At 58.2% G+C, this 15,281-nt stretch overlaps 1 protein-coding gene across 1 annotated transcript; it reads left to right on the top strand.

Annotated features, from left to right (window-relative positions):
* The first annotated feature begins 1,438 nt into the window (after positions 1–1,438).
* Positions 1,439–12,980, top strand: SERPINE1 (serpin family E member 1). The gene is made up of 8 exons (XM_066611042.1): positions 1,439–1,836; positions 2,904–3,137; positions 5,862–6,056; positions 6,271–6,469; positions 6,686–6,786; positions 8,804–8,890; positions 9,296–9,379; positions 10,348–12,980. The coding sequence occupies exons 1-8, from the start codon at positions 1,578–1,580 to the stop codon at positions 10,383–10,385; spliced, it is 1,197 nt and encodes a 398-aa protein (XP_066467139.1). The 5' UTR covers positions 1,439–1,577; the 3' UTR covers positions 10,386–12,980.
* Positions 12,981–15,281: the final 2,301 nt, after the last annotated feature.

The following is a 15,281-nucleotide window of genomic DNA, read 5'->3' as shown; positions in this document are numbered from 1 at the left end:
TTTTTGATGTTCTTACCTATTGTTTGAAGGTGAAGTTAGCAGTATGGAGTGCAAATATATGTCTGGAGCACAGAGGAGGGAAAAAGAAGAGGGAAAAATGAAAGGAAAGAAAGGCCAGGCGAGCGGCGGAGGGGCTCAGAGTGGCCTGTTGGGGGTGTGGCGGAGCCGAGGTGCCTGTCGCAGCCACACGCACCCACCCACCGCCTGCCCCACTGGAGGGTCTCACTGGCCGCCATCCAAAGGCAGGCAGCGCTTTCCAGGGCAGCGGCAGGAGCCAGGGCCGGCGTGAGAACTTGTGGACGCTCTTGTTCCACGCACAGGCCAGTGCGAGCACAGACAGCGGGTGCCTTCTGGCCCCTGGGCAGGCAGGCAGGCAACCCCGCTGGGGTTGGCCTGGCCCTCCCAGCTCCCCTGCACTGCTTGGGCGAGCAGCAGGCCGCCCTGTTCCCAGGCAGCAGGGTCTGTTGGCCGGCAAGGGATGCAGAAATGGGGGGGGGGGCTCGTAGTAACACTCAGGATAGCACCCTCCATTCTGGATCCCTGACCTGGCAGGGCCGGCTCTGGAAGACGCAACCAGTGTTGCCTTTGACTCGCCTAAAGGCAGCATGAGGTTCGTTACTCGGAGCGCTGCATCTTCATTTAACACTCGGAGGGAAGGTGTAGCAGAAAACAGCTTGTTTATTGCTGGTCCCAAGCAAGGCCGCAAGGAGGCCGTTGCCTCAGACCATGCGCAAGTGCAGCTGGACGAGGCCAGACTTTTATGCTCAGTTCAACATAGACAAGCACAAAGGGTCCTGTCGAATTCCACCCCTGCCACACTCAAACACCCCCTTGACCCCCTATCAGCTGTTGCTTTGGCAAGATAAGGCAGAGCAGCTCTGCCGGGTCTTCAAGGACTCGGCGCTGGGTCAGGGGTGGCTCACAGCTTCTTGCTAACAAGCCTTTCAGGACCAGTCAGAACTGCTGTCAAAGCGGCCTTGCTTTGGCCAGAGTCTAGCGACGGCTCTTGGCTCACCGCGCGACCCTAGTGTGCCCCCAGGCAGCGCCAACTGAGTGCGACCTCAGCGGGGGGGGGGCCTGCGGCTGGCCCAGGCGGGGTTTCTCCCTGCGCCTCGCCTCGCGGCAGCCGTCCCCTCCGGAACGCGGGCTGGCTCGCTGCCCTGGCAGGCCTCTCGCACGCGGGGCCCGGGGTGATCCTCCGGCGGACGTGCCCTGAGCCGCGCCTCGGCACCCGCCCGGAGGGCTCTCGGAGCTCGCTCGCTCCGCCCGAAACAGCCGCGCCCTTCCGCCCCGGTGCCCGCGAGGGTGGGAGGGCGCGCCCCGCCTCTCGGCCCCGGGAGGCGGGCCGGCACTCCTCCGCCCCCGCACCCCACCCCACCCCACCCCGGCCGCTTCCTGGCCGCGGCGCGCATAAAAGGAGCGCTGGGAGGGGGGCCGGAGCTCCAGTCGGTGCCGCTGCCTCCCGCGACGTGACCACCGGCAGGCCCAGAGCCAGGGGCTTCCCCGCGACGACGACGACGGCGGCCGCCTGGCGGGCTCTCTCTCTCTCTCGCTCACTCCCGCTCCCTTCTTCCAGGATGATGATGATGATGATGATGATGCTGCCGCCCGCCCTCCTGGCCGCGGCCCGCCCGCCGGGGCCCGGAGTGTCGCGGGTGGCCGGGCTCGCCACGGACTTCGGCCTGGAGGTCTTCCGCGAGGTGGTGAAGGCCTCCCCGGAGCGGAACGTGGCCTTCTCGCCCTACGGGGTCGCCGCCGTGCTGGCGATGCTGCAGCTGGGAGCGGCGGGGGACTCGCGGAGCCAGATCGAGGGCGCCATGCGGTTCGCCGTGGACGGTGAGGGCCGGCGGGGGCTTTCCCGGGTGGCTCCCCTTGACAGACCCCGCTTCTTTCCACCCGCCCCTCCCCCACCTGCAATGGGGGGCTTCGAAGGCGGGGTCGGGTCTGGGGGCGGGGGGAGCTGCCAGCCTTTGATGTAGTGAACCTGCGGTGTGGGGTGGGGGGATGTGTTCTCTCTCCTGCGGTGGGGCAGGCCTCTGGGCTTCAGCTCCCCTAGTCCACGAAAGAGTTGCCGCCCCCCCCCCCCGCTGGCCCGACGTGACAGTCAACTCATTCTGTGCGCAGTGAGGGAAGGCAGGGAAGAGCCAGGCAGGGGTCGCATCTCTAGCAGGCGGGCTGCTGCTCCTGGTGAGAGGAGACCTCCCCCTCCTCAGAGCCCGAGTCAGGCTGCCACTTTGGCCCCTTCGCTTCTCCTCAGAAGTGTTGGAGGAATCTTAAAAAGTGGTTTCCTCTTTGGGGGAAGCAGAGTAGCTTCAGCAGCAGACCCCCCCCCTCTTGCTGGGAATCAACCCAGGGAAGCTCCCACACCCGGCTGACTGCTAATCAAGGAAGACAAACGACAATGGCTGGTTGAGGTTGCAAAAGAGAGTCATCTACTCAGGGTTCCAGAGAAGCATGTTCACAGCATCTGATTAGGATCAGAGGTTCACTAAACTTGAGACAGCAAGGCCCTAAAGCTGCCTCGCCCTGCGTGCCATGTGGTCAAGATGGCGGCGCCAGCAGAGCCCTGCTGCGTGCCATCCCACAGCTCAGTGTGGAAGAGAAGCAAGAGAGCAAGACAGGGCGCCCGCCTGGGAGCAGGAGAGAAATAGGGTCTGGGCCACGCCCCCACATAGGTCACCAAAAGGGGACAGGTAAAGGGTAGGGTCACTGGGCCATGGCTTAACCCTTTCAGGACAGTATCCTGCCACCTCTGGACAGCAGACGGAGTTGCTCCAAACTCCAACAAGAAGCCCCTTTGCGGTCGGGGAGGGTCTTGCCTTGCCCCAGTCCTTGTGCACTGCCTTTCCTTGGGGGAGCTTGGCCTGCCTGGCTGACAGCCTCTCCCTGCCGCCCCCTCACAGACTGGGGCATCCCCCAAGCCCTGCGGCAACTGCAGAAGCTGGTGATGGACCCCCGGAACCGGGACGTGGTGGGCCTGGCTGATGCCGTCTTCGTCCAGAGGGACCTGGAGCTGGCCCCAGACTTCATGCCGCGGTTCCATCGGATTTTCCGCCAGACAGTCAAGCAGGTGGACTTCACAGAGAGCGAGCAGGCTCGCGGCATCATCAACGACTGGGTGCAGAAGCACACTGAGGGTGAGGCGCCTGGGCTCCTGCAGCGGGGGGGGGGTCTGCTGGGGGCCAGGGAGTGCCCTGCAGTGGGGAAATCCAGGAGGCAGGGTTCCGGAGAGTGGGCGTGTGCTTGATGTTGCAGTGGGCCCCAGCCCGGGACTGGGGAGCCTGAAGCGCCCGGAAGTGAGTGAGAGGGGCCAGTGGCCGCCTGGTGCCCCCTCAGCAGGAGAACTGGAGGCAGATGGTGTGACAGAGACATTTTAAAGGGCTGCAGGAAATTACGGCCTGGCAGCTTAACATCTGTTCTGGGCAATGGAGGGAAAACCCATGAAAGACAAATGCAGGATGTCAGGCGGACTCCTGCTGGTTCTCCCACATACCAGCCCTGCCTCACTGATGACCTTGCAAGGTTCTCGGAGGTTATCAGCAGGCATGGCAGAGCTGTCCCCTCCAAGAGGCCAGCTGAAGCAGTCATAAGGACAGCCCCACTGGATCAGGCCAGAGGCCCATCTAGTCCAGCTTCCTGTATCTCACAGCTGCCCACCAAATGCCCCAGGGAGCACACCAGATAACAAGAGACCTGCAAGGCCTCCTGGGAATTGTAGTTAAGAACATAAGAACAGCCCCACTGGATCAGGCCATGGGCCCATCTAGTCCAGCTTCCTGTATCTCACAGCGGCCCACCAAATGCCCCAGGGAGCACACCAGATAACAAGAGACCTGCAAGGCCTCCTGGGAATTGTAGTTAAGAACATAAGAACAGCCCCACTGGATCAGGCCATGGGCCCATCTAGTCCAGCTTCCTGTATCTCACAGCGGCCCACCAAATGTCCCAGGGAGCACACCAGATAACAAGAGACCTGCAAGGCCTCCTGGGAATTGTAGTTAAGAACATAAGAACAGCCCCACTGGATCAGGTCAGAGGCCCATCCAGTCCAGCTTCCTGTATCTCACAGCTGCCCACCAAATGCCCCAAGGAGCACACCAGATAACAAGAGACCTGCATCCTGGTGCCCTCCCTTGCATTGCAGATTGGTGCGGGCAGTACCCATCTCTGCCAGCCCCCCTGCCTCCATAGCTCCTCTGCTCCTTCTGCCCCCTTGATTGGAAAAGGAAAACATGGAAAGGCGAGGTGTGTGTTGAGCTCAGACAGAGGTGTCACACTTGTTTCATACTGTGGGCCAAACTGCATTCGTGATGCCTGCTGAGGCCTGGAAGGGACATCAGGCACAATCCTAACCAGGTCTACTCAGAAGTAAGTCCTATTGTGTTCAGTGGGACTTACTCCCAGGAAAGTGATGTTAGGATTGCAGCCATCATTAAGTAGGAAGTGATATCATTAAGCTGGTCATGACCAGAAATAAGCACTTTTTTCTCACTTAGAAACTCATTAGCTGCAAGTGACAGAGAAAATAGGCAAATCTTGAAAGTCTTTTCAAGACAGGTGAGCCCAGTTACCTTGTGGGTTGCCGTTTCAGCAGTGACACCTCCGCAAAACAGCAGCTGATGGTGATACTAGGAGAGCCCAAGGGCCAGATAAAGTGCTTCCATGGCCTGCATTCAGCCTACCGGGCCCATGTTTGGCATCTCTGAGCTAGAACATTAGGAGTGAGAGGAGCATTGGATGACATCATCCCATATGAGGGGAGCAGCATTGGATATCAGGTGGTCTTCGGCTGATGCCCCCTGCGGCATGGGGATTGAGGCAGTCCAGTGGCAATTGGATATTTGTATTTTCCAAAAGTGTTGGAAAAAGTCCCTCTCCAAAGGCTCTTGAGTCAACTGAATATCTGGTTACATCTGGACAGATTTGACCAGAAACAGGGGACATCCACTAAAACTGAGTGTTTGGAGACTTAGACAAAAGGAAATGTGCCCCCCACCCCGCGCCACACAGAATCTTTAGCCCAGAGGTGTTCTGAGGCCCAGGGAGGCCGGTTGCCCCCCCAATCCTCCGGAGGCCTACTAAAGGCCTTGGAGGGCCAAAATAACACTTCCAGTTTCACGGAGGAAACCAGAAGCAGATTTTAGGCCCTTAGAAGGCCTTCTGATGGCCAGAGAGGCTTCCCCGGCCCTCAGAATACTTTCTAAGGGCATTTAAATGTCACTTCTGGTTTCCTCCATTAAACCGGTTTTTCAGCCCTCCAAGACCTTTAGAAGGCCTGTGGAGGGTTGGGAGGCAGCACCCTGCCTTCCTGGGCCTCTGAAAAGGAGGCAGGGGGGTGGGGTGGCAGTTTGTTGTGGGGGAGGCCAGTGCCTGCACCCTTGGCCTCAGGTGCCACTGGGGCCAGAATCGCCACTGATTGGCAGGTGCAAGGGAGTGGCCACAGGATATGGGTTTCTCGTTGTCTTGTGTGCTCTCTGAGGCCTTTGACTGCCCACTGTGGGAAGAAGCAGGGGGCTGTACTAGATGGGCCCCAGCCTGATCCAGCAGCCAGACTTTCTGACTCTTGTCTGGGAAGAAGGCGTTCTTTGGAGGCAGATTGGAGCCGACTGAGCCAGAGCAAAAATTGTGGGAGCTGCGACATCCGGCAAGAGAATGGGTGTGGGGGGGGCAGTGCAGGAAGGGGCCAGAGCCAGGGAGAGTGTGCAGGTTGGACTCTGTGCTGGTGGGGGGGCAAGAGGGCAGAGCCTGGCCTCTGGGGAAGGGTTCTCTGAGAGGAACAGGCTGCCTGTGCCAGGAAGGGGGAGGAGTCTGGGGCCAGACCTCCTAGGATTTCTCTCCATCTCCCCATGGCTCCCGTGCAGGGATGATCCAGGACTTCTTGCAGAAGGGGACCCTGGATGAGAGGACTCGCCTGGTGCTGGTGGATGCCATCCACTTCAAGGGCCTCTGGAGCCTGCCCTTCCAGGCGGCTGCCACACGGCCTCGCCTCTTCCACAAAATCGATGGGAGCAGCACCTCTGTCCCCATGATGGAGCAGACTGCCAAGTTCAACTATGGTGAGCGCAGACGCTGGAGTGTGCGGGAGGAACACGGCTGCTGCAGTCGGGCCAGGGCAGTCTTGAGCACTCTCAGGCAGGCTTTGCGTGTGGCTTGGGGTGGGGGTGCTCAAGGTTTCCGGGGGGGGGGGGGGAAGCTGGGCCTCCAGGCTGGAACCGGCAGGTGCGTGGGAAAATGCACAGACCCGGAGGCCTGACCCCTCTTTCCCTCCAGGCGAATTCTCCACCCCCGAGGGCATGGAGTACGATGTCATTGAGCTGCCCTATCAGGAGGAGACGCTCAGCATGCTAATTGCCGCCCCTTTCGGGAAGGATGCCGCACTCTCAGCCCTGAGCAGCCGCATCAACACCCGGCTGGTGGCTGACTGGCAGAGCAGCATGGTCCGAGTGACACGGCTCCTGGTCCTGCCCAAGTAGGTGGTTCCTCCTGCATTCAGCCCAGCGGTCAGGCAGGGAGACGTGGTGAGAAGCCAGGAGAGTCTCCCCCAGCACCGGCCAGCCCTTCTGACCCTCTGATGTGGGGTGAGGGACCACGCCTGCTGCTGAGGTGCTCCAGCTCCTGGCTTCACCAAAGCCCCCCTGGGAAGTCCCCCCCATAGACCTGCCTGCCTCTCTCCTTCCCTCCACAGATTCTCCCTGGAGAGCGAAGCTGACCTGCGGGGGCCCCTGGAGGCCCTGGGTGTGAGGGACGTGTTCAGCGCCAGCAAGGCCAACTTCAGCAGCCTCTCAGGTCAGTCTGTGGGAGCAGCTGCTGGCAGATTGTTCCTTGCCATGCCCCCCCCCTGTGCTTGTAGTCGCTTCCCAGGACTGGCACCGGGCAGGCTCTGGGATTTGTGGGGTCAGAACTCAGAGGTGAGCACCTTGAGCATTGATTGAAGTGTTTATCGACTGCCTTTCTCTGTGTTTACCCGGAACTCCAGTCAATTTACTTAGGCAGGCTCCTGAAGCGTTGGGTCTCTGAGAGGAGCTTGCAGAACTCTCAGTTACACCTGATGGTCCTCCCAAGTGCAGCCCCTGTCCTGGCCGTGCCTTGCCTTGCTCAGGCTGTCACAGGAGGCACAGCTTGTCCCTGGTTGGCTCACTGTCTCCAGCTGACTCCTCCATATTCCACGCACCCCACACCCTTCCACAGCGCCTTCCTTCGTGATGTCAGTCAGCAGATTTCCGGTCTCCCTTCCGAGGCAAGATCTCCGGCTGGTCCTGCTGAGCTTGTTCAGGCAGGACAACCTGCCAGACCCGACCTCCTCCCTGAGCACGTGCAGAGTTTCTCTTCCCTCCTCATGACCAGTTCCCACCTGCACAGCTAAGAAAAGTCACTTGAGATGACAGAGTTTAAGGAGTTCTCCCAAAGCAGCCATGGGTCCCAAGAGGAGCCCCCAGCCCTCCTGCAGATGCTCGTGAGGTGTTCTGTCAGGGGAGAATGGCAGGCTTTGCACCCTGGCCTGTGGACTCCGACTTTGTGAATTCCGGGCTGCTGTGGGGCCCTGTTGCGGTATTGTAGCTTGCAAGATAAACTTGTGTTAAATCCCCAAATTCAATACAACTGGAAAAAAGAGAACAACCCCCCCCCCCGGCACCCAGAGGAGAGGCAGCCAAGAAGGTGAATCCCCACTAGATTGGCTACAGAGGCCAAATGAAGCAAACCTCTGGATTGCTGGGCAGCACTGGGGCAAGTCAGGCCTGTTGGGGGAGGGGACACCGCTCAAGCCTCCAAGGGTGACACGAAGTGGAGCGGAGCCTCCAATGGTGCACGTGGACTTTGCCTCTTGGGGTTGCCTCACTCAGCCAGTTCTGCCCAGCTCGCCCCCTCCAGGGAATCACCACCAGGCAGGCTGCATGATCAGCCCTCCCCCCACCCCTTGGGTGTCACCAGAGATTGCACGCCAAGTGTGTGGGCATCTGTCCTATCCTAACTTTCGACTCCTGCCGACTACGCCAATTTGTCCCGTCCAAACATCTCAACTCCCTTCTAATGCCCGCTTTTTGGCGAATTAACACCCTCTTTATCTCTAGAACAACAGCTGTGGTGTGCAAAGGAATGAACACAGAACTCCTTATCTATAGCAACTACCCAAATTTATTGCTATAAACACAGACACTCCCTGCAAGTCCTCTTGTCCAGAGGCTTTCCCTCCCCAAAACTCCACAACTCAGTGGGTAAAGGTCTGAAGCCTCCAATTCAAGTCCAATCTGGTCTCCAAAGCACAGTCCAGTCTTCCCAGTCTTCTGTGTCCTCCAGCAGAATCCTGGCAGTCCCCTTCACCTGTAGGTCTGGGTCAGGTAGCCCTCTTGGTCTGGTTCCCTTCAGATCAGGTAGCGTCTCCCTCTGGGTCAGCGTCCCGCTCCTGGCTGGGTCAGCGTCCCGCCGCCGGCTCTCCCTCTGGGTCAGCATCCGGCTCCTTTGGTCCTTCTGAAGCTGCTTTTTATCCTTTGTGTCCCATTAAGTGCAAATGCAGCTCAGCTGTGAGCTACCTCCTTAGCTCCTTCAGAGTCTCATCAAGGTCAAATGAAGCTCAGGTGTCCAACCAGGTCTCCATTGGCCTTGATGGATTCCAGCTGTGGAGCAGCCCTGCCCTTCCCAGAGCTGTCAAACAGCTGTCAAAACATGGGATCACTGTCAACACCACATCATCCACCTGATGATCTTCTGATCTTCCATTACAGCATCCCTCCCACTAGAGGAAGCTGGTGTGTGTGTGAGGCACCTCTGCCCCCCCACACTCACCATCTGTCTCCCTCCTTTCCAGGTCAAGAGTCTCTCTTTGTGGCCCAGGCACTGCAAAAGGTGAAGATTGATGTGAGCGAAAGTGGGACAGAGGCGTCTTCCGCCACAGGTAGGTACCCCAGTCAGAGTGGACAGAGGGGGAGGCTACTGCCCCCCATGCCGCTCTGGGCATAGCCGTCACTTGTCACTGGCTGATAACTGAAACTCTCAGCATGGCTTAAAAGGCACCTGAATTGCCTGAGGGGGTTTCTTCTCGAGCCCAGTGGCTACTGCTGTGTTCCACACCACCTCCAAGGAGAAACGGGTATCGGGCTGCTCTCCGCTTCCACAGGGCCCTGCCTGCCCCTTTGCTGCAAGGTTGTTTGCAACATGGCTGGAGGGTGGCATTCGCTTGGCTTCCTGAGTCTTTGCGTTCCAGGGTGCCTTGGGCAGGATTTTGCAACTGCAGCTGAAGCTGTGGTCAGGGTGACCTGCGCTGAGGTCTGAAAATGTTGTCGGCTTCTTCCCTCCCCAGCTGCAGTGGTGTATTCCCGGATGGCCCCTCTGGAGGTCGTGTTGGACAGGCCCTTCCTCTTCCTCGTGAGGCACAATCCAACTGGTAAGTGCTCCTTTGACCCTGCCCTGGGGCTCTGCACAGCCACCCCCTTCCCCCGCACAACAGCAGCCACTGCGCCAGTGCACAGCCTGGGAGTCCAACTACTCCCCGCTCTTTCCCCCTCCTTGGATACTAGCAGGAGGTCCCCAGCTCTTGACTGCAGCATGTATTTTCAGTACTAAGCTGCATTCCCGGAATGATGCATTGCGTGACAAAGACCACCATTCTCCTTACCACCAAGTCTGCACAGCCCGCTCCTCATTCCTGCCTCACAGTTTAGGGGGGCACAGGGGGGCCCTCTGCTGGGGGTCAGCAGGCCCCTGTTCTGGCCAAGAGCAAGAATTGAACAGTTCCAGCTGTGAAACTCCTCGCTCCTCAGCTAGCATCGTCTCCTGACGGGGTGGTTCTGCTTTTCACTGGTGCATTATAGCTGGAAATTCCACAGGTCAGTGGTTCTCATGCATTTAGCACCGGGACCCACTTTGTAGAGTGAGAATCTGTCAGGACCCATTGGAAGCCATGTCATGACTGGAAGTGACATCACACAGGAAAACTTTTAACAATCCTGGGCTGCAATCCTACCCAGAAGTGTCCCATTTACTACCATTGTTAAAAGGATATACATGGTATATCCACAGGTACATCTCCCTCCCACCCCTGGGATGGGATGGGAAACATCACCGGAAGAATTTCTACCAGGAGCCCAACCCCACTTCCTTTCCATTAGATGCCCCTTCTGTGAGGCTGCAGCTGCTTCCTGCCAAAGTGGTGCAAACCTGCCCCCTTGTGGCTGGCTCTGCAGCGACTGGTCTCTTTCGGCGCTCCCTTCCTGAGCCTTCATAGGTATATGAGAGAAGGGAACAGTCCTGCCTGTGCGACTGCTCTTCTAGGAAGCCCTGTGCCACTTCTCCTGCCCACCCTCACCACACCCCAGTCAGCATTGCTCCTGAGTGTATGTGTCTCCTCTGCAGGTACCCTTCTCTTTATGGGGCAGGTGATGGAACCCTGAGTGCCCCCCAGGAGCACCTGAGCCTGTGCGCCTCACCTGAGGAAATGGAAGAGGATCCCTCAAGACTGCTCTCCAGGAGCACCACCTGATGGAGCGGGGGGGGGGGAGGATTGTGCTTGAATCCAGCGCTGCACCCCAGTCTTCCTCTGTCCACTTCCGTCTCGTACCACAGAAGAGGGTCCCATGCAGTTGCGTGATGGTGTCCCTTGGGCTTCAAGCCATTTCAGAGGCACTTCTGCAGCATCTTTGGACTCAGCACTTGACAAACACTTGGAAGGGTTTCTGTGCTGGGGGCATCGAAGGTGTGCTGCCATCCAGGAACCCCCCCCCCCCCCAGGACTTTGTCTCTACCTCACCCTGCCCAGGCAGGGCTACAGACTTGCTGTTTCTAGAGTCAGTTGTTGGTGTTTACATTGGAGGGGGCTGGGAACTGGCCCCCCTTCCTCTTTACAATTTAGATGGATGGATGTTTGGTGTCTTGGGGGGAGTGAGTTAAGGGTGATAGGACTCCCTGTGGGAGTGTGTGTGTGGGGGGGGTTCACCAGTGTCTGTTCCCCACTGGGTGTGAAGAGTGCTGTGAGCTGAATCTGGTTTCCTGCTGCACTGTCCAAACCAAGTATAGGGTGAGCAGGCTTCAGAAATTCGATCCACATTCCTGGGTTCTTTTTGCACTTAATGAAAAATGGGGGGGGGGGCTTGTGTCTCCTGCTCCTTGTGTCTGAGGAAGAGCAGCAGCCTCCCCATGGGGCAGCCCCTGTGCACTGCCCTCCCCCAAGCAAAGGCAAGCCCTGCAAGAGGGTCCACATGAGAGTCCCTGGCAGTGCTGCTTTCCTGCTTCCTCCAAAGAAGCTGCTATGCCGTTGGCAGAGCTCCCGTTGCCGCAGATCTCCAGCCCTAGGGCAAGGCTGAAAGCTGTCAGAAAGGATGCTGCCCATTTGGCAGGTTGGGCATTCCCTCCCTCCAGTGATCCACGTGCATGGGTGCAAATTCTTTTCTGATTTTTTTCCTCCTGGTGGCAGGCAGCAGCCCAGCTACTCCCCTGGCAAGGGTGCCTGGGTAGCAGGGCCTGTAACGTATCTCATACAAAATAAATCATTGCTAGTAGTGACTGGAGGCAGAGAGGCTCCTGGGGGACCCGACTTGCTGCTAGGAAAGGCTGGCTCGGCTGCCAGGCAGTGAGTTTTCCTTCCTTCCTGACCAGCGCAGTCTGCCTTCGGCTTTAGCCCGCGAGGTGTTTGCTGCCCATCCTGTGAGTTTGGGTAAACCCCCCACCAAGGTCTTCTGCAGCAAGCAAGACCCACTGCCCCCACGTCTCAGCTGCTGTTGTGCTTGGCTTCGCCAAGGCAGCCAAGGTTGGTGAGATTCCTCAATCTGCAGTGGGCCCCTGCCAACTGTGGGGGTGGTGGTGGTTGGTTCTTGCAGGTTTCAAAATCTCTGGGTAATGAAATTAGCGGGAGGGGGGAAAATATTTGCACCACAGGGCCTCAGCTGAGGGCTGTGCCATCCTCCCAGCAGCTTCAGAAGGCCTCCTGGATGTGACTGGAAGCAACATTCGGTTCACACCTGCAACTTCCAGTTGTGTCCACGTGTTATGAGGCTGGTGAAGTTGCATGGAGTGGTCTGCAAGCCTTCCCCAGCCTTGGAACACCTCCTGGATGGCCCATCTAAGCTGGGGTTTGGCATCTACAGATAAGCAGGGCCAGCGGGACTCTGCAGTTTCTACCCTTTGTTTCTAGATCTGCCCTCAGCAAAAGCAAGTCTTCTCCTTTTGAAGACCACCATCATCTCTCCCTTGAGTCGTCTCCCTGTCAAGCTCTTTCAACCATTCCTTTCCAGATACCCCCCCCCCCATCATAGCTGGCCTCTTCTGAACTGCTCCAGTTTATCAGTGTTCCTTCAAAAATATGGCACCCAGAACTGGATGCAGGACTCCGAGTGAGGGCTACTTGGTACAGCTCAGAATGGATTGAGGACTTCTTGGGAGCTGGACTCGGTGCCTCTGCTCACACAGCCCAGGAAATACTGTTGCCAGCCAGTCCGCAGTCCCATTCATGGAGCCGAGTCTCGGCCTCTTGTCTTTTGAGGGCAGGGGAATATCACCACACCAGGAATGGTGCCAGGAATTCCGTGCTAAGCCGAGTCAGTTGGTCTCATGCTGGAACTGCCTGACTCGAGCAGCTTTTTCAGTGAATCTATTTTTGGGTAGAAAGATTACACCTCTGATTTTAGGAAGCAACCCTGAGTTTGAGGCAGCCAGAAGCAGTGCTGAGCTGGGATTATCTGGCATTGCTTAAAATAATGTAGGATTCCCAGCTGTTCCAGAATGACCCCACACCTCCATTCAGGCAGCCATCCTAAGGACAAATGCCTCTCTGAGTCCCCATGCCTGGCTGGACTTGGGGGCTCATCCATCCTGCTGCTGCAAGAAAGGTATTTATAAGGAAAGGCCAAAAATCCGAGGCGGAGGCTATTTTGTATGTTCTTTGGGAAGGTGTTCAGAAAGTCTGCTTATATTTGTATATATAAATATATATCTAGGGGAATTTTTCCCCCTTTTGTATTGCATTTGTGGAATTAAAACCAGTGCTAAGACCATGCTTGTTGTGTCATGTGGGTTGCCTTGTGTCTCAGGCATGGCTCTTGGCTGGAAACGTAAAAGGCAGTGGGGCCAGGCGTGAGCAAGGGCCAATTTAACCAAGGAGAGACACCGACCCCCCCCCCCCCATTACCCAGGCCCTCTGACTGTTGGTGTGCATGTTTTGCTCTGGGCCCTGCTTTGTGAATCTTTGCTGAAAAGTCACACACAAAATTCTTGGGCTGATGCTTTGGAAACGGCAGCCTGAGGGCACCAGCTATGGTGTGTACCCTTGAATGCCAGTCCAGTGACAGTCTTACCATTGTAGCTCCACTTCTGTTGACAGCTGTGCCACAGCCCCTGGCACAGTACTTCTCCAGTATACTTCTGAGGCTGATGCAACTCCCCACTGTGCAGACCTCCCACTACAATGGAGATGTGGGTGTTGGAGGAATCTTAAAAAAAAAATTGGTTTCCTCTTTAGGGGGGAAGCAGAGTAGCTTCAGCAGCAGACCCCCCTCTTGCTGGGAATCAACCCCAGGGAAGCTCCCACACCCGGCTGACCATTAATCAAGAAAGACAAATGACAATGGCTGGTTGAAGTTGCAAAAGAAAGTCACTCACTCATGGTTCCATAGAAGCATGTTTACAGCATCTGATTATGATCAGAGGTTACACTAAACTTAAGATAACAAGGCCCTGGAGCTGCCTCATCCTGCGTGCCATGTAGTCAAGATGGGTCGCCAGCAGAGCTCTGCTGTGACCCATTTTGTCAGGTCAGTGTTCAGTGAGGAAAGAGGGGGGCATGGTCGGAAGGAAGGGAAGGATATAAGCTCTGGGCCACACCCGCACATAGGTCATCCAAAGGGGACAGGTAAAGTGTAGGGTCACTGGGCCATGGCTTAACCCTTTCAGGACAGTATCCTGCCACCTCTGGACAGCAGACAGAGTTGCACCAAACTCCAACAGGAGGAAGCTGCACAAAAGATCCAAAACCTCCTCCAGACAACAGGTGGCATTTTAAAAAGCCAGCAGAAGCAATGAGGGGAGAGGAAAAACACCAGGTAATATCACCTCCTGCCCCTCCTCTGTCTTTTCTACAGCAGAGCATAGACCACACTGGGCAGCCCTGCCCAACAGACCAGGTCTAGTGCAGAAGCCCCTGCTGGGGGGACCAGAACTTGGAGGCAAGGATGCCAGGTATGGGGCTGTCCCTCTCTGACCTGTCCTCAAGCCCCAGGGATGGGAGCTGTGGCACAAGGGCACTTGGCACACACAGCCTGCAGCACAACAGGTCTGGCCAGATCCTTTGCTAACATCTGTCTTCTCAGCACTCTTCTTGCAGGGTCTGCCTGAGAGGACTCACACACCCAAGTGGGACTTCCACTCCAGGGAGTCCCAAGACCCAACACACTGATGCAACGTGCGTGTCACATGTTCCTCCCTCCCCCCCCCCCCATACTGATCCTTCAGCCCTGTGCCTGTGCCTGATCAGCCCCTCCGAGAACGGGACGCCTGCTCTCTCGGGGTCAACGCCACAGACTCCAACCACTGGCGCTTCCGGCCAGCTGCTCATCCGGGGAGCGGCACTGCTGTGTGGAATTGGACAGTCACGTCTCACGGAGCTCCACTGCGACCTCCTCCCCTCGCCAAAGGAGCGGCGGGAGTGCCTGTTCCACGTGCTGTTCCACGTGCACTCAGGGAGTTCCCTCCAGGCGAGCGAGTCAGCGCCCACGTGTCTGACCACCGTGCGCTCCCCGTTCCTTGCGGAGAAGGAGCAGCCCGCCCTGGTGCCGCAGCCAGGGCTGCTCACCTCCTCGTCCCGACAGACCCCGCCGGCCTGCAGGCTCCAAGGCGGGCTGCGGCCCGGGCAGGGGAGCCAGAGCCCTCGCCTGCCCCTCTTGCAGCCCCGCTCCGGCTTCCAGCCTGCCCAGGGAGCGCAGCCGCGCTGCGCGCGCTGGGGGCGGGGCCGGACTCGGGCCGTCTTGCGGGCTCTCCAGCAGGGCCGTGGGGGGAGGCGCTGGCCCGGAGCTCCGCGGTGCGCGTGGGCTGAGGGCGCTCCCTCCGAAGGACCAGGCGCGGAGGCCCCGCTCAGTCCCCCGCACGCCCTCTGCAGCCGGGAACCCGCCGCTAAGCGGCCGCCGCCACGCCGGACGCTCACAGGGCCCTTCGCCTTCCGGCCCGTCTGGGCAACCCTCGCTCCCCCGGCCTCCCGTTGCCTTGGCAACGCTCTCCTCCCCGTCGCCAAAGCAGTGGCCCCGCCCCTTCGGGCTGTTCTTCTCCGCCCCTTTCCCCTTGCCGTGGAGATTGTGCACCCGGCC

The sequence above is a fragment of the Tiliqua scincoides genome, unplaced genomic scaffold (assembly GCF_035046505.1).
Source record: "Tiliqua scincoides isolate rTilSci1 unplaced genomic scaffold, rTilSci1.hap2 HAP2_SCAFFOLD_46, whole genome shotgun sequence".
Taxonomy (NCBI): Eukaryota; Metazoa; Chordata; class Lepidosauria; order Squamata; family Scincidae; genus Tiliqua; species Tiliqua scincoides.
This window is presented reverse-complemented; position numbering and strand designations above follow the sequence as displayed.